The 24924-nt window shown below is 39.4% G+C and overlaps 1 protein-coding gene across 4 annotated transcripts in view; it reads right to left on the bottom strand.

Annotated features, from left to right (window-relative positions):
- Window positions 1-601: 601 nt before the first annotated feature.
- STK38L (serine/threonine kinase 38 like) overlaps window positions 602-24924 on the bottom strand; it is a 50179-nt gene continuing 25856 nt past the window's right edge. For 3 of the 4 annotated variants that reach the window (XM_082774643.1, XM_082774644.1, XM_082774641.1), the window contains 13 exons: window positions 21256-21400; window positions 19350-19401; window positions 17947-18069; window positions 17300-17383; window positions 14232-14355; window positions 13530-13684; window positions 12549-12651; window positions 11687-11748; window positions 10688-10805; window positions 10092-10215; window positions 7727-7822; window positions 6012-6103; window positions 602-4781 (listed from right to left, as the gene is read on the bottom strand). In XM_082774643.1, the coding sequence (XP_082630769.1) occupies window positions 4654-4781; window positions 6012-6103; window positions 7727-7822; window positions 10092-10215; window positions 10688-10805; window positions 11687-11748; window positions 12549-12651; window positions 13530-13684; window positions 14232-14355; window positions 17300-17383; window positions 17947-18069; window positions 19350-19401; window positions 21256-21389 (1395 nt within the window). In that variant the 5' untranslated portion in view covers window positions 21390-21400 and the 3' untranslated portion in view covers window positions 602-4653. Of the gene's footprint in view, window positions 4782-5997; window positions 6104-7726; window positions 7823-10091; window positions 10216-10687; window positions 10806-11686; window positions 11749-12548; window positions 12652-13529; window positions 13685-14231; window positions 14356-17299; window positions 17384-17946; window positions 18070-19349; window positions 19402-21255; window positions 21401-24924 lie in introns of all 4 variants that reach the window. The other variant, XM_082774642.1, reaches the window with a different exon arrangement.

Below are 24924 nucleotides of genomic sequence, written 5' to 3'. Positions count from 1 at the left end.
TCAGTACAAGATAACATCTGGTTACTGCAAGAAAAGTGTAAGTGCATTAAATAGAATTTGTAAGATCCTGCTCAAATTGTATCAGCTTACTGAGAGCAGTGATTCTTGAGCAGAGGAGGGCTGTTACTCAATGGAGGGCTACTCAGCGGGTGCCAGCTCCTCTTCGCTTTCAGCTGCTCACCTCAAAATAATGTTACAATGCCTAACAACTGCATCTGCTTCCACTGCTCTAAACATGGTAAGGAATTGGGAACAGCAGGACAAAAATGTTCCTGTGATGAATTGAAGAACAACTGTCCATGGAAGCCTTTCTTGACTAAATTATCATCTCCAGGGAAGGAGATGGAAGCCTTCTGTGAAGAGCGGTAGCCCTTTTAGAAACAGCTTCATGTGACTGCAGTTTGTACCAGTCAGGTAATTCTTGCTCTCTGTACATCTGATTGAGAATAGTGATGTGCATTCTCATCTTCAATTCCACTGACAATGAACCCTCACCACACACACCCAAAACAGTGTTTCAGTTCCCTAGGATGTCTCCCATTCTGGAAAAGAAACAAACCCAACACATTACTGTAAAAATAAAGAAATAGAAAACTGCAACTTTACAAAAAGAATGCTACTTTTATTTTCAAATGCTGTAAAAAGCCTCATATAAATTTTATAATGCTTCTATGTAACCTTCCCAACCACAACTAATGACACAGTCTAGGAAAAATATAGCAGTTGCCATTTTGACTCCAAGAACAAGCTGCTGTAATATATCAACATTAAAAGGACAAGGTACAGTATGTCACAATGCTTGTAATTGCTCATATTATTGAAAAAGTGAGAGCATTTCCTAAGCATTAGAGTATAACTGGGCTAAATTGCAGTATTCCCTACTTGCTGTTGCAGAGGAGGAAAGTCACCTTGTTACAAGGAGCCAACACAACACCCTTTGTACTGCTTATGCCCATTTCTCTTAGTAGTGTGGAGAGCTCTCAGCAAGCCCCTTTGCACTTTGGTGAATTCACCCATATCAGATGCTATTATTCCATACTGTATCCAACCACTCAGCTGTTTAACAATTGACCTATAAAAATAATACATAACGCTCCAGCAAGGCAAATTTAACAGTGCAAATGCAGTATCAACAATATTTGATTTGTGAATGCTGGCTTTTTTTTTTTTTTTAATTGTTATTTTAACTCCTTTTGCACATGAATGAACCTCTGTGTATGTCCTATACCTAAGGCCACGCATTCATGCTGATTAGAGATGGAACAAAGTGCAAAAGCTCAGATGTGTTCTCCAATTCAAACTTCCTCCCCAGTTTCAGCATATTCAGATCCAGAATTTAGATTCAGGCTCACTACTTCCATTGATGCACTCAGGTTTTCCCTGCTGGAATAGGTTAACTTCCCAGTAAACCTCTAAGAATTTGCATACAAAATTTCACATTTTAACAAAAGTTAACAAATCATACTTCCACAAAATAAATTTTCACATGGTTGCAATCATCAAGCCATTTCAGGATCTTTGGTACTCCAAGAATAAGAAAAATAAATGGCACAGTGACAAACAACACCAAAGGAGAAAAAAAAATAAACAAAAAGACAAATGACCATCCAAAGGAATAAGACAAAAATAAAGCAAAAAGATATGTTGCACTTCCATTTTTTGAAAGCCAGTGTAGATTAACCTTCTGTTCTTTTTAATCTATTATAGTGTCACAGTTTAAACTTTGAAAAAAAAAATCTATAATCCTAAAAGCAGTAGTTAATATTTTGTTGGACTTATTGATTAAAATAATTCTGTTTTCAAAGAAATAAATTCAACTACCACAATACAGGAGCTTATGCTAAATAGGCTGCAGGCTGTTTCCTGAAGGATATAACTCTTACGTGAGCACTGATATGTTTAATTATCTGCAATTTTAAATGCATATTATCTTTAGTGTTATGAATATAAGGGTTCAGCTGTTTCCCAAGTTTGTAAACCGGTGAGTATGTACAGACATAGTTTAATAGATAGCTTTAAATTAAGAATGTATTTATCTCCCCTCCTGCAAACCCTGCAGGAAAAAACAAACAAACAAACACCAATATTACTGAGCATTTGCAGTTTCCATGAAATTGATCTTGTCTTAGCAAATTCAAGCAAAGACTTCTTTTTACATTACACAAAAGGGTAACTGTGGTCTTTTGAAATGTGTTGTTCACAGGAATTCCACTTCTGGTGCATATAGTGACCCCATGAATGAGATTGGAAATTAAAACTAAGAAAAAATCTATTTTGAATAGCAGTACCCTTTGGGGCAAAATCTGCATCTTGTATATATTCTGCCCAATCTCCTCCATCTTGGTAGAAGGGACTGAATGTCAGGAAAAGGAATTTCCTTTTCTCAGAAGCCTCAGAAGCTGCTATGCTTCTATGCTGCTATGTCAGAAAGAAATTAAAAAGTATAAAAAGGTGGATTTAAGTTACTGGCTTTGGACAGTCTCTGTATGGATACAGTTGACCTTCACTACATTGGATTGACATGGCTAAAGACAACACCAGAGAATTACTGAAGGATCTTGTCCCAGTAGCAGTAAAGAGGTGTTAATTAGTGTAAGATTTGTGAAGAAAAACTAGGAGATTGCATAGTTGTTCCCACTTAAATTGAACATTTAGGCAAGTTTAGCTCAGCCATAATCTGACTATAAATTGGGTGGGCCCTGAGGCACTGGACACTCTTCTTTGATGAACTGAACGCTTTTTTTTTTTTTTTTGAGAAAAGCAGCATAAGTAGCAGATGTTAGATGCTTGAAGGAAGATAAAGTATTGGAGGAAAGGCATCACTGAAGGCCTTGAAAAAATTAGCAACTGTTGAATCAAGGCAGACTACACACATTGCCAGTAAGCTGCTGATGCACACAAATTTTTCTGATAAATGGACTTTTATGCAACAGATGAACACTTTAAACTATGTTTTTGAAGCATACAAATAATTCAGAACAGCTGATACCATGGTGCCTAACAGCAATAAATATTTCTGTAAAAGCTTTATAAATAGTCACTTCCATTTTGCTGTAAAAGTCAGTCTAATGGAGTCTTCCCTACCACATGCCAAAACATCCTGTGCTTCACTCCGACGGGTGTTGTGGGGGCTTTAGAGTGCCTTTCACTTGTGTTTAAAGGAGGAAGACAGCGACAGTGACTCTGGTTGTTCAATTACTGGTGAATTGTTGATTGCTGTAAGTCTCTTTTGTAATCAGAAAACGACACCAAAGTTCTCCACTGTATTGTGATAGATTCAAAGTACTGCAGATAATATGCTAGTATAGGCAGGGATGTAGCTGAGGAACAAAATCATAGCCAGTACACAGTTTTCTGCTTCAGTTTCCTTGAGCCAGGGGAAGGAGACCCCTCTCTACTGTCAGTTTGTCCCCATCTTGCAGAGTGGGGAGAACAGGTGTAGGTGCTCTGCCTGATTCAGTTGTGGTTGTTTGTGGTTCCTGGTAACTGGGCTTCAGACTCAGCTGATCCTTTATAATCCCATGGTCCACATTAGGAAGAGATGCTAGAAAAAACTGGAGCCCACAGAAGAGTAAGTCTAGTTGGGCACTCCATTTCCTCTGGTTCGGCAGAGGTTGCTACTGGTATTCTGGAAAGAAAAGGGTGCAACAGCATCCCTTCTTGGAACTTCTTAGGGAGATGGAAAAGAAAAAGCAGCCATTTGATCACTTCCCTAGGGTAAGTTTTTCTCAGACAGAAAAGGATATTTTAAATTCTCAATAGCAAGATTATCTGCCTTCCAACAGAGACAGAAATGCAATCTTGAAAACTGCCATATTTTCAGAACTTGGTAATGGAAAAAATAAATCTGTTAAGAGTCTTTGTCATTGTTACTCAGATTCCTTTTTTTCTTCTGAAGTTGTCAACAGGTATATCATCATCATGAACAGTATCATCATCTTCAATGATAGGACCCATTAATTATCAATTAAAGCAGAAATGCCACTATACAGATCGCAGGGACCATCTTCCTGCCCCACATCCCCCACAAAAAGGGACAATCTGCTCACAAAACCCTCCAGCGGGGAGCAACGAGGCTAGGCAGGGTACAAGTAGGCCCCACAGGACACTGCTATTTAGAATAATCCAATATTGCCACACTCATGGGGTATATCTGCACACCACAACTGAAACACCCTTGAGCAACTGCTCAGAGAATTTTGAAAATGTGGGCAATGATTTATTATTTTTTTTAATACTGCATATTTAAAACCCACCAGGTAAGCAGTATGATAACAATGCTGCATAAAATGATGTATTTTACTCCTGGGTGGATTAGACAGTTTACTGTACAAACAAAGCCACAGGACAGAGAGGCATAATTAACCATTATACACACATAGGCAGTGCAGTTACAAAGGGATGTATGTTCCTTTTATTCCAGTACCTTTGTATAATAAAGTTAACAAAAATATTCAAATATTAAAAAAAAAAAGCCAGCTGGCACTGCCAACTAATTCCTGTAGTAGTCTTAGAAATCCTAATCCTGTAGAATTTCCTTGTGAAATTGATGCGCACCAGAGTCAATGTATTGATAACTAATGCCAAGCGGGTCTGGTGATGCAGCTACCTGAGGTTTCTGTTTTTATTTCTTCTGTGGGTCTGGGTTTTGTTTCACAATTTCCCAGCTTTCATGTAGGTAGGGATCGAACCACGCTGCGTGAGCCCTTCAAACCTCTTGTAGGTATAGTTGAGGAAAACCCAGTCTTTGGATTTGTAGTCAGGCTCCGTTGTGTTTGGCACTAGAATTCAGATACAAAAGTAAAAATAAAACAAAAACAAAACAAAACAAAACAAAACACAAAAACAGTGTTGCTTCTGAAAGGACTTTTCACACATCAACAGTCCTGAACTTGTATTTCCCTACTCATCATAAATTCCTTGAAAAATTCCTGTTTCTAATCAGGTCAGCCTTTTGTCATTAATATAAGCATTATTTATACTAGTTTAATGTAGTTTAAAAAGTAACTAATAAATGACTTAATAGTCACTTAATTTTAGCATGCATCTCTGAAGTGAAAAAAATTTGGTTTTGTTTGTTAATGGTTATTATCTTCTGTATATGTATATACTATAACTGGCTCCCATACATTGAGAGGAACCTCTTAAACTACTATAGCATATATAAGTAAAAGAAACAAAACATTGAGAATGCTATATGCACAACAAATGAAGGAGTACACAATAGCGTTATCCTCACCACAAACTGAAGAAAAAGTTTTATCCAAGTTCTCCCACACATGAAAGCACATGTTCCTTTTCTAGGCCTTCTGCCTGGTTATAGCTTCTGCGAGGCTTGTATAGCCAGCGGGAGATCTAGTCACGTTTTATTTTGTGAGCAGCCCGCACGGCTAGTGTGCTGAACACTGACGTTCACTGCAGTGGGCTCCTATATTCAGCACTCAGGTTGCTGCTTTTAGAGTTCTACAACAGCATTTTCAACTCTAGGCGCTAAAAATGCTGATGTCCAAGTTTGTTTTTGGGTATCTAGATGTACATTTTCAGTAATACAGTGGGTCTGAGATGCCAAAACCAATACAAATGCACTTGGTGTTACCTAAATACAGGAATAGCTAACAGACACTGGAGAGGCACTGTTTAGCATAAAACTAAAAAATAAAAATTAAAGATCAAAAGTAAATCAGTGCAGACTGTTTTTATCAGAATTTGTTTAGACAGACTATATGGTAGAAAACTGTACTGCTTTTGGCGCTCACTACATATGCAAACCATTTTAATTAATGTACTTAACTATTACAATCTTTTTTCTCCCTAAAGTTTTAAGGAAGTAGAAGCTATGAGAAGTCATACGTTTACATTTGTTTTTGAAAGAGAATCTCTAGATCAAGCCTATATATTACCTTGACTAGGACATCAGAAAAGTTAATAAACAAGAATGAACAAACCCATGGAGCATTTTGGCACATGGCACATTATAGATTGAAATTTGGAATTTACAGTGGCAGTCTCACCAGGCTGTAAAATATCAGATTCAGGAAACTCATCAAAGTTGGATGTATCATCAATACTTTTGATTTCTATAGGGATTGCAGCTGGTCTTTCCCTGTAGATAGACATAAAAGAATAGTAAGAAAGAAAAAAAAGATACATTAAGTTCCATTTCTTTTAACTTAGTTTTTTACAGTTACAACATCCCTGTAATTTAAAGTACAAAGTTTCCATAAGAGATGCATCTGGCTTGCCTACTTCCTGACATCATGGCAAGGTTCAATAATTTCCTATCTAGCACTAACATCTTGGCAAGCTTGTGGAAAAACATGCTTTTCCATTAGCTGAAACAGCATTCCAAACTCATCTGCCATATAGCTATTACGATCTTTGATGTCACCAAGAACCACAGTGGTTACCTTCATTTCTTAAATCCTGCCTACCCAGCCAAGCAGGATTTTACTTGTATTTGAAGCCATTAGACATCTTGCTTTACAAATCCAGTACCCATCAGCCTGGAACTCATCCAAACACCTGCTGACTGTAGCTCCCATTTCTGATGCTCAGTTGTCAGTATCTCTCATCCAAAATGAGTTGAGTCACACGTTTCTGATTTATTAGCTTAACAATCAGACAGTCCTCTAAAAAGTTTTAAGGTAGCTTTTGAAGTTACTTCAGTGATCTGTCCCACAAAAGCATTCAAACTGGAACATGGCACTGTGGGGGACATTAATTTACAGCTGTAAAATTATTACAGCTATGATTATTACAACTACAACTAAATACACTTCTGGGTGGAATGGGGAAACCCTTTTGCCACATTGCCAAATGTGGCATGAACAGGTAAGTCACTGCTGTTGGTGCTCATTAATGTTTCCCACATTGAAAAGATAAGTTACATGAAGCTTTCTACAACAGAAGAAACAAGAAGTACATGAGCTGGACAATCACATGCCCACTGTGTGGATTTTCACATGCAAAAGTGCAGTATTCCTGAAAGAGCAGACTACCTCAAGCCTTAAGAAGGGCTGAAGAGTAGCTATTACTGCAGCTGAAAACATCTGTGGTCCCAAAGTCTTGTTTGAAGGTGCTACCACTGCACGTACATGTAGATGTAGCTCAGCATCTGTACACACAAGCTCAGGCTAGACCTGGTATGGCTGCCTCAGCAGGGCCTCTACCCAGGCTTGGCCAGCAGAATTTAGGCCAATGAGGCTGCCGCTCTGAGGTGAGTCAGTGCCTCTGCCCAGCGCCCTCTAGACATACCGGTTCACTCAGGTGCAAAGACATACCCGACATTTTCCTACTACTTGCTGCCTTTTGTTTTCATTCATCTGTTTCCCCTGCATTTTTGGGGCAGAGTTTGCTTTTCTCTTGCTCCTATCACAAAAATAGTGAATTATAGCAACAGCTGCATTTCCCATTACTGATGGAAGAGGAGCTCTCTGACAATATCAAGAGCATAAATCAGGAATAACTTGACCAGTCTGCCACTTTTTTTTTCCATCCTGGTCAATCTGGGCCAACCTGAGAAATCTCAAGACAGTAAACTCTGATCAGATCTATGAATTACAGCACAGCCTGAAAACCTTGGCTGTCACTCGTTATTGCCAGTAGTGCATTTCAAAATAAGAGGTAAATTGAAGAGAATTATTCTTGCCATCATAATGCATGAAATTCTTGCTTTCATGGCTGCTATGTTCTCTATAAAATATGTGATACGTATACACATCTGTACCTGATATGTCCCCAGTCCACGCCTTCAAAAAATGGATGACTTTTTATTTCCTCTACTCCATTACTACCAATTCTGTTTTCTGAGTCAGTACAAAACCTGAAAAGGTGGAAAAATAAAGAGAATGTTACAATAAACGCAGACAGAAGCAACAGCGAAAAACTGTGCCATGGTATCCCTGTATCGGGAATTTGAGCATGTTCTTTTAAATTGCTGTATTTTCCAAGTAATGTAAAAGTAGCCCATTGTATCTAGGAGATGAGGGAAAATAGCAGAAGTAGAATATTGTTAACATTCCCAAAAATGAAGGTCATGATGACAGTAACTTGTACATTTTCTAATGATATTCCCATCTTCAAGTTTAGTCAAAAATTACTGCATGTCTTGCAAGATTAGTTTGGAATTGAAACTCTTATGTCCCTACTACTGAAAACTCCTTTGCACATTCTCAACTATTTAAAATTCATGTTTTAAAGTCAAACTAATAGGAACATAGACATCATGTGATAGAAGACTACTCTCACATGTGACATTTTGGAAATAAGGTGAGCCAACGCAAATTCAGAACATGCCATGTCCAAAACATACCCTGCTCTCCCTGTCACTCTCAATTCCCTCCCCCCAGAGATCTAGGGGCTGATGGCATGAAGACCCAAGGCCTCTCTCTGATATGGTCCAGTTGCACAGTCTTGGCACAGACTCCTGAATAAACTCTCAATCTGAGAGAAGAAGCTGTGAGAGTCTGTAGAGACATGATAAGAAAGGTGAAAATGAAGACAGAGATAAGACTCTTGAGATGGGGACAGTTACCAGCTCAAGTAGGCAGAAGGATAAACACCAACAAGGAAAAGGATAAAGCCCTGAAGAAAAAAAAGAGGGAGGAGGAGGTTCTCAAATAGCACCTTGGTGACATCAGGGATTTGTACCAGGGAGCAGCAAAGGCTGACTCTCTTCTCCTCTTGACTGATGCCTACCTGACTGGAAAAGACTCTTAAGCATTTCATCAAGGAGATAGTAAGCATGCCAATGAAAGCTCATTGGAGTTCATTAAGCCCTAGCTACATTTTGCAAAGATGTAATTGCTTTATATTTTTACACTGTCTTTGCAGAGTCTCTTTGAGGGTGGCAAAAGGTGTCAGAAGTGACACAGAGGGAGGTTTACAATAACAGAGGAAAACATATCCATGTCAAACAAAGCTTGATTTTGCAGTGTGGAGTCCCCATCAACCTACTGGAAGTGGATGTGGGCCTCTTGGCGCTCTGTAAGTCAGCTGACCTTCATTACATCAAGTATTTTTTGCTTAAATGTGCAGAGCCTCTAATAGGTGATTTAGTCATCCTGCTGTTATATCTCTCTCCATACAATCTCATCATCCAGATTCACAAGGCACTTCTCCTATCATGTACACCTCAATACAAAAAAGGTCATCTTCTCACTGCTTAGTGAAATCTTCTGCAAGGATTTTAGTAAAATTTTTAGTAAAATCCTTGCAAGTTTATAGCAAGTTAGGCTATAAAACTGTCTCCAATTATAGACTGTAATGTTCTTTTATTTGTGGTAGTGACACCTGGGAAATAACTGCTCATATTTCTGCTATAGTCCAGCCAGGTGGTGGATGCCAAGTACTAATAATAGACCTCAAACTTTATAATAACAGTTAGCCAGACCAGGTCTCAGGCTTTGTCTGAACTTGACCTTATTTTAGTTCGGTTTTATCTGTATCCACAAAAATAAAACTTTAGCTTTGTCTGCAATAAATTCTAGCTCTTAGCCCTGCCTATACAAGTGCAGTCCCCTTTTTGCCTGTAACAAAATAGTGCAAGCTTGTAATACAATATTTAAACAAAAGCACAAAACAAACAAACAAAAAAAAACAAAACAAAACACATGAAGGCCATAAAGCATTTGCCCCTCCAAATCTATCAGGAAAACAGAGCATTTCTGCCTGACCTTGACATCAAAACCCATCAATAAAATTTCAATACAAGATGAAAGGATTAAAAACTAGCGTCTTGGAAAACATGAGTAAATCCAAAACATCCAAAGATTTTCTTTACTGTTAAAAATGTTGGTGAGTAGTTGTTTTCTGAGCCCCTTTGAGGGGAAAAAAGTGTCAATCACTTTTTTTTTCCCCCAGCGTGCTCTTTCTCCTAATGCAGCAGTACAAATCAAGATCACTACAGCTTATTCCTTCATGCTAAACAAATGGCAAAAGGAAAAAGACTGAAAAATCCATCAAGGAAGGTGACGCAGAAGAAACCAATTTTTCCCCCAGTCTAGAGCTTCCTTCATGCAGAACAGAAAGTTAACCTAATGGAAGATAACTATGTCTGGATGAGTAGCCAGGAGTGGGCTTTTATTACTGACCTTAGAATTAAATCCTTTGCTTTCTCTGATATGGGCACCTCTGGAGGAAATACCAAAGTTTCTTTCCAATTCATAACTTTCCTGTAAGTTTCTTGTGGTGTTTCTGAACAGAAAGGTGGATACCCTGCACAAACATTAAAAAAAAAAAAGAACAAGCTTTTCCCAGAGTAGTAGACTGTCAAGAGTGGAGGCACTGCCTGAAGTAGCAATAAATGCTAGCTGCTGGCCCTCCCTTGGCTCTGCTTTTGCCACTGTGGCTCCCAGATCTAAAATATTGTTGGAGACAAAAGCTCTCTTTTATAGTACTATATTTAAAGTTGATTTTGGTACTACCAGGTAAGAAGACAAAACCTCAAAAGCATTTAATAGTGAACAGTTAGTTATTCGCTGAAACGACTAACTGAGGCATTACCTGTTGCTGTCTTCTTGGAAAGATGGGAGTACTTTAAAGTTTTCTGCAAGCTATGCTTGGGGCTCACTTCAGGAAGTAGTGAATAAAATCCTACTACCTGCACTATGCAGGTCATATTAGGTGAACTAACAGACCCTGTCACCTTTGAATCCTCTGATTCTTAGGCCTGCAGTCTTTAACGTACCTATTAGCATTTCATACATGATGACTCCCAAAGACCACCAGTCACAGAGTTTATTGTACCCGGTCTGCATAAATACTTCTGGTGCAATATAATCTGGGGTCCCAACAGTAGAATAAGCCTGGAAAAAATGAATAAGTTCTTTTAAAAATTAATGCTACCTTTTTTCCACTTTGCAAAACTTTTTTTTCTAGGGGATTCATATATAGTATCTTGGTTTTTGGATGGACAAGAATGCTGAATTTGACAATTCACAATATCTAAAATCCCAAGAAGATTGTTCTTTTACATGAGAAAACACGGATGTAGTGAGAACCTTGAACCTTGAAAGTAAACGGAAATCATCCTCCTAAATGTGGAGGAAAAATAAAAAGTTCCACAATTTGCAATTGATGTTTTTTACAAACTACTGTTCAGTGAAACAAGCAGAGCTGAAACTCTGAAATGCTATGGTTGACAGATGCTTCAGTTTGCTTTAGTTAATGCCAGAATGCCCTTTATTACTTGGCCACTCTGCACTATAAACCCCTGCTGCACCACTTCAGTGCTTTTCCATACTATTCCCATTCAGCGGGAGACCAAACAAGTTTTTCCTCTGCAATTCTCTGAAAAAGAATCATGTAGCTACTCATCTTGCAATACTGAACTGCAGGAATTAAACTCAAGTTCAAACACATAGCCTCAGTCTAGGAGACATATTCAAGATACAGCTTTGCTAAGTGGCTGCTGACACCTGAGATTAGTTAGTCGAGATGCTTGTGAGGGAAACAAAACATAAAGAAGAGCAGTGCCTTGCTAGTCACAGCTCTGAAAACAAACAAATGAAATTATTTGATTTGATTAGAATTTGTGGACTTCGAAAAGAGCTACAACTGTAGCAGACAAGGCCTTTACAGATTTAAAAAACAAAACAACAAAACCGGTAGCATTAATGCCACGTTTTTATTTAATGCTTTCTGTAAATAGTTAAAAACACATATATATATGATGTTATTGACTTACCAGCTGTCGCCTGTTCTTCTTCCACGTTTCTGCTTTTCTCTTTGAGTTCATATTCTGAAATGCTAATTTAGAGAATAGTTATTAGGTAACGAATGCATTTGTGAAGTAAAGGCTGATAACATTTTGTCTTCAAAGGAAAACGATTTTATATCTTAAGAATGCTTTTTTTCCTAGAAATAAATACTTGATTTTCACTGGAGACAGAAAAAGGACAATGAATAACTACTGTCCAATTTGTGGCTGCAAATCACATCAGTAGGATATGTGACTGGCAATTCTAAATTAGCATTTATTTATTTATTTATTTATTTCAGATTGATCTGCAATCAGCAAACGTTGTTGTGGCTGGTAGTGTGTATGTGTGTATTCAGGTATGAAACAGAAGATGACAATGTTTTTTAAACAACAAGGGAAGAATCTGAGAAGAACTGTGGAATAATTTTATGTTTATGCAATAAAATCCTAATGTCTAAGTGTCGCCATGGCATAGAGATGAACAGCTCTACTCTCTTAAGGTTTGTTGTGATTGTCACTGACCTCGGTAAGTCAGCACATGAAACCCATATTTGATCTGGAAGAGCATTCATTTCTGTAACTTCAGTAACATTGTTATGAAAAATGCATTAAAATATAATCACACTACATGTACTTGTGTCTGTATACAAGTGTACAAAAACACATTAGCACTACACAAAACAATTTCTTTCCTGTGAAATGCTCCCATGTCATGGGGAACACATGCATTTCCAGTTATCCAAATAAATGCACTCAGCCTGACCAATTGTGTTTAACCCAGCAGAAATAAAGTATGATGTGGAGCTCAAAACTATTTAAATGTTTACCTAGGACACCTTATACTTACAGAAGTCACTTGGTGGATTGTGTGTAAGGTTCCTGTAGAACTCAGTTCTGTGAGCTTTCTTTAAACCTGTGCATAGCCCAAAATCAGACAGTTTTACATGACCCTAAAAAACACCAAATAAGATAGGAAATAAGATAAGAACAATTTAGAAAGGTAGTGTTCAAAAAAAAAAAAAAAAAGTTGTTTTCATAACTGCACTTGCCTTCTTAGTCCATGTGTGAATGATGGACTTGCACAGGACTACCTAATCCAGGGAAAGTGGGCAAATAGTGCCTGATTCTTGATGTATGGAGAGAATGTGTTTTCTCTAAAAAGGGTGTAATTCCTGGGAATAGCTATATCTGCAACAGCTGAGTACAGATAGTTTACTTGGTTTTGTTTTGCACTGAGACTGAAAAAGCCACCAGCACAAAATTATTCTGTTTTGATGTTAACCTAGTTTTAATTGGGTTTCTAGAGATCAGTGCTAGACATTCTACAGGCTTGTGTATGATACTTAGCGGGTCCATTTCATAGCTCATAGGCAGTCAAATGGACAGACTGCTCCCACTCATGAGTGGACAATAAAACAAATGAGATAACTGCAGGAAGTGAACTGATTATTTAGTGTTGTCTGATTGTTTCATGCTTTCCTTCTTCTTGAACTAACAAACTATACCAGTCTTTCATGTGTATGAATTTGAGCATCTGGATGCCCTGAGTGGGTCTTTCCACACTTACAAGGCTTTCCAACTACAAAAAGAGGAAAAAAGAAATAGAAACAAAGCAAAACAAAACAAACAAACAAAAAAAATAACCACAAGGGTAGTTTTGCTTTAAGTGTAGTGAAGTTCTACCATAAAAAGATAGCAACCATTTTTTGTCTTTATTCCAGCTAGTGGTATGGCACTACAGTTTCCCAGTGATAAGCACCACTGTGAATGGCGTTATCTGCAGATTGTAATGTTTAAAGCATAGATAGTTTACGTGCACACCACATGCCTTAGCATCCAGCAGGAGGTTATCTGGTTTAATATCCCTGTGGATGAATCCCAGCTGATGAATAGCATCGATGGCCAACACGGTTTCAGAAATGTAGAACTGTGTCTCTTCTTCTGATAAGGTGTCTTTCTTCATTAGCAAGGTCATCATGTCACCTAATCAAAAAAAAACAAAATACAGCTTATAAATCAGAACATTTTAATGGTGAAACCCCATTAGATTCCAAATTTAAACTTGTTACTAGCATTATAGCTACTAATTATAAAATTATTACTGCAAGGACCTACAAACCCAACATACTTTTTCTGCAAACTGGTGTAAAATTGTTGCAATCCTAAATAGGAATTCTAATTGGATAGCCTTGAATAATGCAGCAATTTTTTAATGCATAATAAATGTATTGCACAAAAATTGATCAAGAGTGACTTTTTTAAAACTGTTTCTAGCTTTGTCAGTAAAAAGCAGAACATGGGACTAGAATTATTATTTAATTCAAGTCTATTTTAACATCTTCCAATAATCCTTCCCCTTCACCTACAAATCAGGAAAGGTTAAGTTACCGGGACTTCACTTAAAACATCATTAAAATTTATGCTATCACAAATTACACAGCATGCTTGTTTCTTCACTTCTAGAAAGCTGAAAACAAAGCTAAGGAAGAAGTACTTATACAACTTAGTAACAACACAACATATAGCTTACCTCCAGGTAAGAACTCCATGATCAGGTAAAGATTTCTTTTATCCTGAAAACTGTAAAACATTTTCACTACCCACGCTCCATCTGCTTCAACCAAAATATCTCTTTCTGCTCGGATATGGGCCACCTAAAATTTTTTTAATACTGTTATTAAAGAAGTATTTAATTACTTCAATACCAAATGCCATGCTATATTCCTAATCCTAAAATATATTTTCATGATCTTTATACAAATAAGATATTCTTCATACTTTTTTGCACTCCTATTTTACATAGTTTTTACTAGACCCTACAAAGTCCTCAGAAAACACACAGCAAAAAATCACAGAAATTAACTCAATATTGAAAATAACTATTTACATAACTTCACAAAAGTGGTATCTAGAAAGAAAACACATGGCTTGTTGAGCTTCCTGTTTGTCAGGCAGAACTGAAGAAGTTGGTGGAAAACTGCAGTTCCATTTTTACTGTATCCTAAAATGAACTAAGAACATTAAAAAAAAATAAAATAAAAAGCTCTGTTATGATGGTCAGCTCTGCAAGGTAGCATCCCTACTGCAAACTCAAATAAAAATTTAATGTGCAATTCAGTATGCAGATATTGACATAATTATTGGAAAAAAATAGAGTTTGTTGTAAATAACACAAGAACTAATAGGTAAAATGGTAGATGCTTAATGTTTAATGTCAGAATTTATCATTTTTTTTCATATACGTTTACAAATAAAGAGTTAATAACTGCTTCCTCACAGTAATACTTCACAGTTTAAACTTGGCAAGATAAGCCTGTGGAATCCTCTTTTGCAAGAGTGATAGAATGACTAAATTACTTCCTGCAAAACCTTATCTCTTCAGCATTGTGAAATGTCTGACATACAGCAAACAACCATCTAGCTCCCAAACCCACACTGTACATACTACTAATGGTGCATGAAGCCCTTTCAAATGACACACGGAGACTGCTCCTACCTGTGTACATGGTGAAGCTTACTTGAACTGCATAGCAAATACCTTGACCAAAGGGAAAAAGGGCTGGAATGAATCTCAGTTTGCAGAGATGACCTTAAGTAGCAGTGAGCTGAATGGCCAGTATTCAAGGAGGGCAAAAAATGGCCATGGGCTATTTTAGCAGGGGGAAAGAAAAGGGAAGGGAAGATGGAGCATTTCCGTCAAATGATGTGCACAAAGCTGGCCCAGAACTGATACATTCACCACTGCTGCTGACGTTGGTCCTAGGCAAGTGAGCTTGGGAATGTCTGACCATGCTTAAGATACATGTATTCCAGTCCCAGTTGAGTCTTTGAAAAGCATACTGAGAGCTGCTACCTCATGAATTCACTGGAAACTAAGAGTAATAGAGACAGGAGGAAGGGTGTGTGTTTTACTAGAATGTACCCTAGTTGTGGAAGAAAATGAAAAATATCTGCATGGAAAAACATTTCTTGACAGCTGTAAGATTTTCACATTTCAGATACCAGAAAGTGACTTCTGTAAAGAAAATATGTACCATTATTCCAGATTCAAGCAATATTTACAATAAGCCAAGTCTTCTGCATCTGTTCCTCAGTTCTAACATCTTTCTAATGTGTGTCTTTTTTGTAGGGCAATGCGTTCCCTCTCTGTAGTAGAGGCTCCAACTTTAATTTATCTAGCTCTATCTATTCCATACATTCACATTAGAAAAGATTTCTTTCCACCCTCCACTCCTCTGCTTCTAAATGTAGCTATAAAGTATAACATTGAAACCTTGCTTAAAAAGCAGCCAGAAAAACTTCACAGTGCCACCCTGCTTGAAAGTTCTATCTCTCTCGTATTTGTCTTCTGTGATGCTTTCCCATTGAACAAACCAGGCAATGAAAGTTAGAGCAAATAAATACTCTCCAGGGAACATTACAGACACAAGCTAAATGTGGACTGTGATCTAAGCCTCCTTGCCACATCAGGTTATGAAATGAGGGCAGGGCTTCAGCCAGCAGACCACACACATCCTGGCTGTGAGGCAGAACATAATACTCCTCTGTTTCCCTTCATTCAAGGAAACAGCAATGAGTAGACAAAATGTCTGTCCTGGGATGACTTAAAAAAAAAATGTAGTAGTACTACCAGTACCACTGCTGAGAAAGATAATATAAGAAATAATGATGGGTTTGGACAGGTAAGGAAGATAGAACAGCTTGGGTTGGAAGGGACCCTAAAGACCATCTGGTTCCAACCCCCCTGCCATGGGCAGGGACAGCTCCCACTATACCAGGCTGCCTGAAACCCCATCCAGCCTGCCCTTGAACACTTCCAGGGATGGGGCATCCACAGCTTCTCTGCGCAATCCGTGTCAGGGCCTCGCCACCCTCTGGGTGAAGAATTTCTTCCTAATATCTAGCCTAAACCTACCCTCTTTAGTTGAAAGCAGTTACTCCTTATTCTATCACTACACTCTGTGACTAAGAATCTCTCCCCACCTTTTATTTAGGCTCCTTTTAGGTACTGGAAGGCTGCTAAAAGGTCTCCCCAGAGCCTTCTCTTCTCCAGGCTAAGTAACCCCAACTTTATCTAGCTGCACTTTTGCTTGAGACATCCACACTTGATTTCTATTCTTCATATTGCTAAAAAAGAACTATTGCTAGTTCTTCATATTGCTTTGTCCTATTAGGAATTTGTGGTGAATTCTGGATTACAAAGCAAAAGCAAAAAAACACACACACACACAAAAAAAAAAAAAAAAAAAAACACCACAAAGCAAAACAAACAAAACCACTCCAAGAAGCATTTTCTTCGAAATGTATTCTTACAAAGAAGTGCTATAAGGTGCACATTGATAAAGGAAGAGACTAACAGAAAAAAACACCATCCTTATCACTGTTACAAATTAGTTGTAACTAAAACATTTTCAAGAATGCTAACTTCTACTTACTCTGTTGTACTGACCTAGCAACTCCATGGATGCGTTGGACAGCAGTACAATTATTGGAACTACAGAAGTGAAAATAACGACTAAATAATACCTGTCAAAGAGAGATTTGGCAATTTTCTAAGCAAAGTAACTTTGAAATCTAAGGGACCTATACAACACAAACCTGTTCTTTCTCCAGCATATCTGCTTTTCGTAGTATCTTCATTGCATAAATATGACCTGTATCCTTCTTCTGAACGAGACGTACCTTTAATGAGAAAAATAACCCAATCAATCCCATCTACCTCAAACTAAACCCCAGTGTGGAACATAAGAACGGCTCTAAACTGGTGGGCATGGAAAGGTTCTTTTGTTAAACATTGAAAAGCACATGTACAAAGTCAACACTAGTGATGAACAGATGTTTGAAGCAGTCATTGTTTTAAAAAACTAGCAGGCACACTAAATTCCACATAGCTGAGAGACTGAATTTGGTAAAATTCAGGAGTAAGCACAACCATGATATGACACAGGGCAGAGAAGACTTTTATGGAGAGGAGCTGTGCAACTGCAAATCTATCATTTCTGGGTGGATGCATGGGCAACATCAGTTGGGGCTAATAGGAAGGGAAGCTGCAGGAAACAGACCTTTTCCAGTGGCCTTGATAAATCCATGTACGTACTGGTCTTATTACATGTGCAAAATTACTCGAATAGCTATTCTCCTAAAATAAAACTGCTCAACTGAAACTTTTTATTCTTTAATTAAAATGTTTCTTTTTGATGTTCAATCCAATTTTAATATCCCATTCAAGCAAGAAAGCCACAAACCTCCCCAAATGCTCCTCTTCCTATAACTTTCAAAGATTCAAAGTCATCCAAGCCAAGTCTCGTCCTCTTCAGTCGCAGAAACTCTGTTTCTTTGCGAGCATGCTGTGACCTGCGCAGTTTTTTCTAGGAAGACACATGAGAATTTAAGTCATTTGACAGTAGCAAGTCAAGATATATAATCTCTCTTCCTGTAAAGCATTCTCCCTTCCTCTATGAGTACAAAGAAAATGTAAAAGGAGAAATCTTCCTGAATTTCTTGAAGTGTGATCCACAGTCTTTTATGAAGAGGCCTCAAGCACAGCTTTTTGTTTGTTTGTTTGTTTGTTTGCTTATTAGCTTATTACTTACGTATAAAGAGGCAGTAATAGAAACTATGAAAAGAACATATAGGTTCAAACAAGGTGCATCAGACCAAAGGCCAAAGTCACCAGCTAAGACAAGGACTCTGTTTTTCAGCAGCATAAAGGATCAATAAAAGCTCAAACTTGCACTCTGCCAAAAACACAAATGACGGGCAACAAGGAGTCTAACAGGCAGCAGAAATCCAGCTTACCCTATCCTATAACAAAATCTATTTGTTTTAGGGCAGGAAAATACTTGTATTTGAAAGAAAGATCTGTCCCAATCCTGCCATATATTTTGTCCTATAAAAATATCAATGGAATTCATCCTGAAAAAATACAAATGCCAGCTTATGCTCCCAAAGATGCCAAAAATATCTCAGAGGCTGATAATGAAACCCATCAATCAGGCCTGCTAGATTTTGGAGAACAACGACTGTATCATTTAAAACCACAAGATGGCATTACACACCAACATTACTTTTCCCTCTTTCCAGAAGTTATGTCAACCCAAAAAACGAGAAATAAATAGAACTGACTGAGGCTGCTGTTACTATTTATTCCAGTGTCTATTCTGTAAGAAGTACAGACAGCAATGATGTGATAAACCTCAGAAAAGTTCTGAGACATGCCATCTGGAAAGAGTTCCCTTCACATCTGTATCGTAATAGATCATGGGAACACCTGCTTTATTGTTTAAATCAAGAAAAAAAAAAAAGTGGTTCAGCATTTTGCTTTCTACCCAAGTGCATCTCACCCTTTTCTTGCCTGTAGCCAAATCACATGCCAAACAATTTTAAATTTTGAAAAACATGTTACATACTTGCTGTGGTCATATGCTTCATAATGACTAAAAGGGGTATGAAAAGCCCTCAGCTACTCAAAGCATCACATTCAAGCATATGCACAGCTTGCCTCATTATTTACAAAAGCAACATTCACTTACAAACTAAAACTTACTGTCCTGACAGCTAATGTGCCTGTAAACTCCTCAAATTCCAACTTTAAGAAGTGCTAACAAAAACAAAGCAATCTCTTCAAAGGTTATTCAAGTTGTATTACCTCCTCATCTGCAAGCCCTTCTTCTTCCATAGCCACTTCTAGTTTCTTCTGCCTGCAAAGGAGTAAAACAAGAAGTTTATTTTTTTAATTAAAAAACAAACAAAAAAACCACCATAACACTACAGTAAGACAACCCCTTTTCCTGACATAGTCCAGATACCAAAGCATTTGACTCAAACAGAAATTTGAGAACTTATTGCCCACTCCATACATTTCCTCACTTGTAACCAAACCTGTTGAAAACGTGTAAGTAAATTTAATCATGTACTTATATGATTCCAGAATTAGGCACTAAAGGCCCAACCATATAATCAGCCTAATGGACTTTTATTTCTTTATATAATCGTCAAGTAAGGCTGGTTATTCTGACTCATACTCCTAATTGATAAAAACATTTGAAATGGTGGAAAAACCATCTCAGCTTTACCTCCAGCACCTCAACCCAGCCCCAGCTTCCACCATTGCTCCCAGTCTTGCTGTCTGTTCCCTGACCACACAACTGGTCCTGCTCCCCTTAGCCTCATGCTAACTCATTGCACCCTCCTGGATTTGCCACCACCTCCTCTCATGTCTTGCTTGGGCCAGGGCTTGCCCCTCCTGGACTCCTGCTGCTGGTGCCGGCCAGGCGGGGAGGCTCTATGCGGGGTGTGAAGCCTGGAGTATTCCACAGATGGCAGGGAGGCTGCACACAGCAAGGGGCCAGTGTGGATACTGGAACTCTCTCTGTGCACCCCCAGGGTGCTTCTGTACGACTGTCAGGGTGCAGCTTCAGGAAGCTGGTCACCTGCTGGCAACAGCTCAGTTTGAGTGCTGGGTGCCAGGCTGCTCCTGCCTTCCTGCACTTGAGGAAGTGCAGCAGGGTCCCCTAAAAAAAAAGCCCTCAGTAGACAGACTACTCGCCTAAATAGAAGCAACTCAGTTACATGGGATAATGACTAAATATGATGAAGAGGGAAACCCTGCTGTTTGACTGAAAATCCCTCAATTAAAAACACATTAGCAGGAGAATGATAATTTCACATACTGCTGACAATCTGAAACACAACATTCATTACAATCAAGTGCTTGGAGCTTTGACACTTAATTCAAGCAGCACTTCAGCACAGTGGAGCTGTGCACTGATGAGGAGTTAAAGCAGAGATGACCAACGCATACTCCCTCGCACAGAGTACCAGTCAGCATCACACAGAAGAAACTTAGAGGGTGGGTACAATGTTACCCCCAAAACTCTTCCTTCCCAGTCAAGAGCCTTCCAACACTTTGTTACCAGCCCTACACTCTTTCCCGCCATCTATTTCCATTCTAACAGCTCTCTGCCTCCTTTCCTCACTACATCATCCCATCAAACACCTCTAAACCATCAACCCTGTTCCCCATGACTCTCACACTCTCTTCTGCAGAGTTTATGAGTCTTGGCATGAGCTCAGCACTGCAGAGCATGAATAAACACCACAAGCCACTGCCTTGTACAAAAACAAGTTACCAAACATCAGCAGCTCTGCAGCATTTGCCTCTGTAGGGTTTATTCCCTGTGGCACATGTGAAGGAACCAGAGGTCACCAAAACCACGCACACAAGTAAAAACCTCACATGTGCAGCAAAGTAAGACCACACACAGAGTGGTTTCCATAAAGTAATAATAATTTGAGAAGGTGATAAGTTGCACGAGAACTTCAGCAGCAGAGGCGCTCAGTCACTCAGTGACTGCTTGGTGCAGGAGGGCATGTTCACAGGTCTGCCAGCACAGACAGCAGCTGCACCTTTAGGTGATGAGCTCCTTGCTATCAAGTAATGAAAACCTGCTGAGACCCACTCTGTGCACAGGGCTGAAACTCCTCCTGAACAAATGCTGCCAAAAGTCAACCAAGAAAAGCTGGAGAAAGGTGAGAGAAAGCAGAGCTGGTACCTTGTTTCTCTCTCTTCGTGCTGGGTAATTAGGTTGCTGTAGAAGTTCTCCAGCGTAAGCTTGGCCACTGTCACTCTCTCCCGGGTGTGGTTGCTCATGGGAAAGGATGTTGTAGTCCCTGCAGTCATCGCCATGGTAACATGCACTGAAACAGAGCACATCAAATAATTACTCACTTGGAAAAAAAGTGGATATGTATACTTCTTTCCTACTCTCCGTCTCCAAAATCTTAGACACTATAGAAATCACAGGAAAAGCACTGTTCTTAATATATAAGAAACTCCATTTAAAAAAACAAAAAACAAAAAACAACAAAACACTGTATTATAAAACTATCCCAAGTTACCAGGACTTACTACCCACTCTCTAACACAAAACAAAAAAAAAACAAACACCTCATGTTGGGAAAATGTACCTCTGGTGGGCTTGAGCCCAGCCTGGGGGAGGGAAGAGATGGCAGAGCATGGAAAGTAAAAGAAAAAAGCAAGAGGATGGGGCAGCTCCCACAGCTGGATGTGCAGGATGGCTTTGTGGCATCTTCAGACTCCAGAAATGCTAAGGACTACCAGAAGGACAGGAAAAATGAACAAAAATCCTAACACTATCCAGAGGTGACTTCAAGGATAAGGAATACCTACCTGATATCTTAGAATTCAAAAGGAGCTCAACAAAATTGCACATGGACAGTTGGGGAATTTTAGAAAGTATCACGTCAAAGTGAAATACTGGCATCACCATATCTTAAATGGAAAACTTCCGTATTTTTCCTTTTTTTTTTTTTTTTTTAAAGCAACAGCCAACCAGCAAGAATAGAAAACTCTTCCCCACCACAAGAGCATTAGGCTACCAGCATTTCGGTTTCATTCATTTACCACTACCCCTGTGCCACACTGACAACCAGATGAGGGCTTTCTGGAGCACCCACTCTTTACAGAATTCCCTGTGCCAGAAGAACCCTTTTAATGAAGGACAAAGGCATCTCAGGGCAGTCCCAAGCTCCTTGCAGCTGACAGGGGTTAAAAGAAAAAGTCAACAAGAGGAACAAAACACAGTGTGTCCTAGGAGGACTCATGCCCTACCTGAACATGGGCTGAGGCACACCAGCAGAGCTGCTGCTCCACCACAGAGGGGAGCCACAAATAACAGCATCTTTGTTTGCTCAAGGTGTTTATTTATTTATTTATTATTTTGAAAAGCTAACCAGAAGTAAATACACTTTTTTCTTTTCTTTCTTTCTTTCTTTCTTTCTTTCTTTCTTTCTTTCTTTCTTTCTTTCTTTCTTTCATGTAACCCCTCTAATTTCACCAGGGGATTTTGAGGAAGACAAACCTTAAATTAGGTTTATGATCTTCAGGCAGCCCTTAATACCTTTTAAGGTAAAATAATTAAAGGTTTCATACAGAAATAGACTTGCATTTCTACATCATATAGGAAGATTGTTTAATTCTGTCTTGTGTTTTTTTGTTTGTTTGTTTTTCTTTGTTTTGGATGCGCTGGCTACTCTCTGTGAGGACAGCACTTTATCTTGTGAATTTTTAATTGAATTTGGGGTGACAATAAGATATTTGTTGCCAGAAATGCAGCTGCTGTATCACAAATAAAGGCTTTTTATAACATTATATGGCTATTACTTTAGCCATGTATTTTAGAGTGTGCAAGATGCTGGAGCTCTGAGAATACAAATGGATCTCCCCACACACGTGCAAGGAGGTTTTAATAGCACTACAGCTGTTTTGTGATGATGCAGATCTTTATTTTTTTTAATCATTATTCTGTCCCCTTCAATTTTCTACTAGAGAAAGATGAGAGCTGTCAACTCCCAGTAACTGTCACTGAAAATTCAGGGGCTACTTTCTCCATACAAAAACATCCCTTATGCTGGACACTTTTCCAAAAGTTAGGGAACTTTGCTGCACTCTACCTGCTAAGTCTGCTCTCCTACATTACACTACCTTTCTTCCTTGATAGGTGGGAAAAGGTAAATATAAAACAGGTATCTGAGAGCAAAACCGGCAGGCAGTGTGTTGACACACCCAAATTAAACAAATGCTGAACACACACCAGCATCCACGATTAAATTATTTCAAGAAATTATCTAGCAAAGTAAAAACTTGCCTTCTGATGGTTTTGCAGTGTCAGGGGAGTGTAGCATTAGCCCAGGCTCGGAGTGGATTAACCTTTCTTTAAGGTAAAGCACGCCCTAGCATCAGCAGGCAACGGGCTGTTTACCATTTGTACGCCTCCTATTCCTGGTAGGATAAAACCACACTGCAGTTTTGTTTCCCATTGATTTGTTTTCCCCATGCTCCTATAGTTGCAAATGCCGATGCTACCGAAGAGTGAATCTAAGTCATTTGATTTTATTAAGCCTGTGAAAATGAGATAACCGCTCTGGCATCAGCACACCCCACTATTTATAGCAGGGCTGAACTTCACTGTGGTGCTACAGTAAGAAAACACAGAAGAGAACCCAACCAGTAACCTAGTGAGCTCAGAGAAAGCTCTTGATCCACAGGTCATGCCGACCTCCCCACCATACCACAGCACAAGCCCACTAGGACAGGAGGGAGATGGCCACAGGAGCATGGGCTGCCTGTACCCCACATGGCCTCACGTGCCCCAGTGGCCCTGAAGCTCTGCCGGGTGAGGAGGGATGAAGGCAGCTGACATTCGCTCTCCTTGTGGTTGGTGGCTACCCTAGATGGCTACCAGTCGGCTCTGTCACTATGGGGTAAAAGCGTTGTGAATCTGAGAAGCACTGTGAGCTCTCCAGGTTCCCCAACATAAGTGGAAAAGGGCTTGAGGTGGCAGGACACCCAATGTGCTCAGCAAACCCTACTCAATTCACAACAGAGAAAACCTCTTTGTCCTTTTTCCTCCTACCTCTCTGCTTGCACTATCCAACCCCAAAACAACGCACAAATCTGCATCTCAAACAAAATATGCAGTTGGGAGCCATCAAGTAAAATATTTAAGTATGACTTTTGTAAACAGCTGATGCTGGAGGGGGTGGAAGGAAGAGGCTTCAAAGCTTCATTGCCTGAACCCTGCTTTTACTGACCTCACCACGTTCATGGGAATGTTTTGAAGAGGTGCCCCCCACAGCTCTTGGAAATGCCCTCAGAAGCTGATTAACCCACCCCAACTCGCATAACTTGGCAGAGCATCACTGTTCTCCTCCTGCTGCAGCACTGGCACTGCACTGGGCTCCCTGGAGCACAGGAAGCTCACATGAGCTGACCAGGCACACTTCGCTGCAGCTCCTCTGGCTGGCAAAGACCGAAGGCCTTTCTGAAGGGCCCGTTGCTTTGGAAAAAATGATACACCACAGGCTCTGAATGAGAGAGACATCAAAACAATCTAATCAACAGGAGGCGCTGAGCTGTGTGTGGCCTGCGGGACAAGGCCTTGGAGCTGCCAAGAGCAGAAGAACCATATGTGCTCTTTGGCCCAGGAATCAGGTTTGTGCCGCCTGAACAGGTGGCTAAATTCCCAGTGTGAGACTTTCTCCCAGTGCCTGGTCTGCTCATCAGTTAGCCCCTATGGCAGGGACACAGAGGAGAGAGGAGTGAGGAGCTCTAGGTGTGCAAAGCATCCCCTTGTCGCCCTATATGAGAGGTAGGTGGGATAGTGGCATGGAGGGCACCACCAAAGGAAGAGCAGCAGAAA

Source organism: Aythya marila (assembly GCF_965140915.1).
Source record: "Aythya marila genome assembly, chromosome: 1".
NCBI classification, from domain to species: domain Eukaryota; kingdom Metazoa; phylum Chordata; class Aves; order Anseriformes; family Anatidae; genus Aythya; species Aythya marila.
This window is presented reverse-complemented; position numbering and strand designations above follow the sequence as displayed.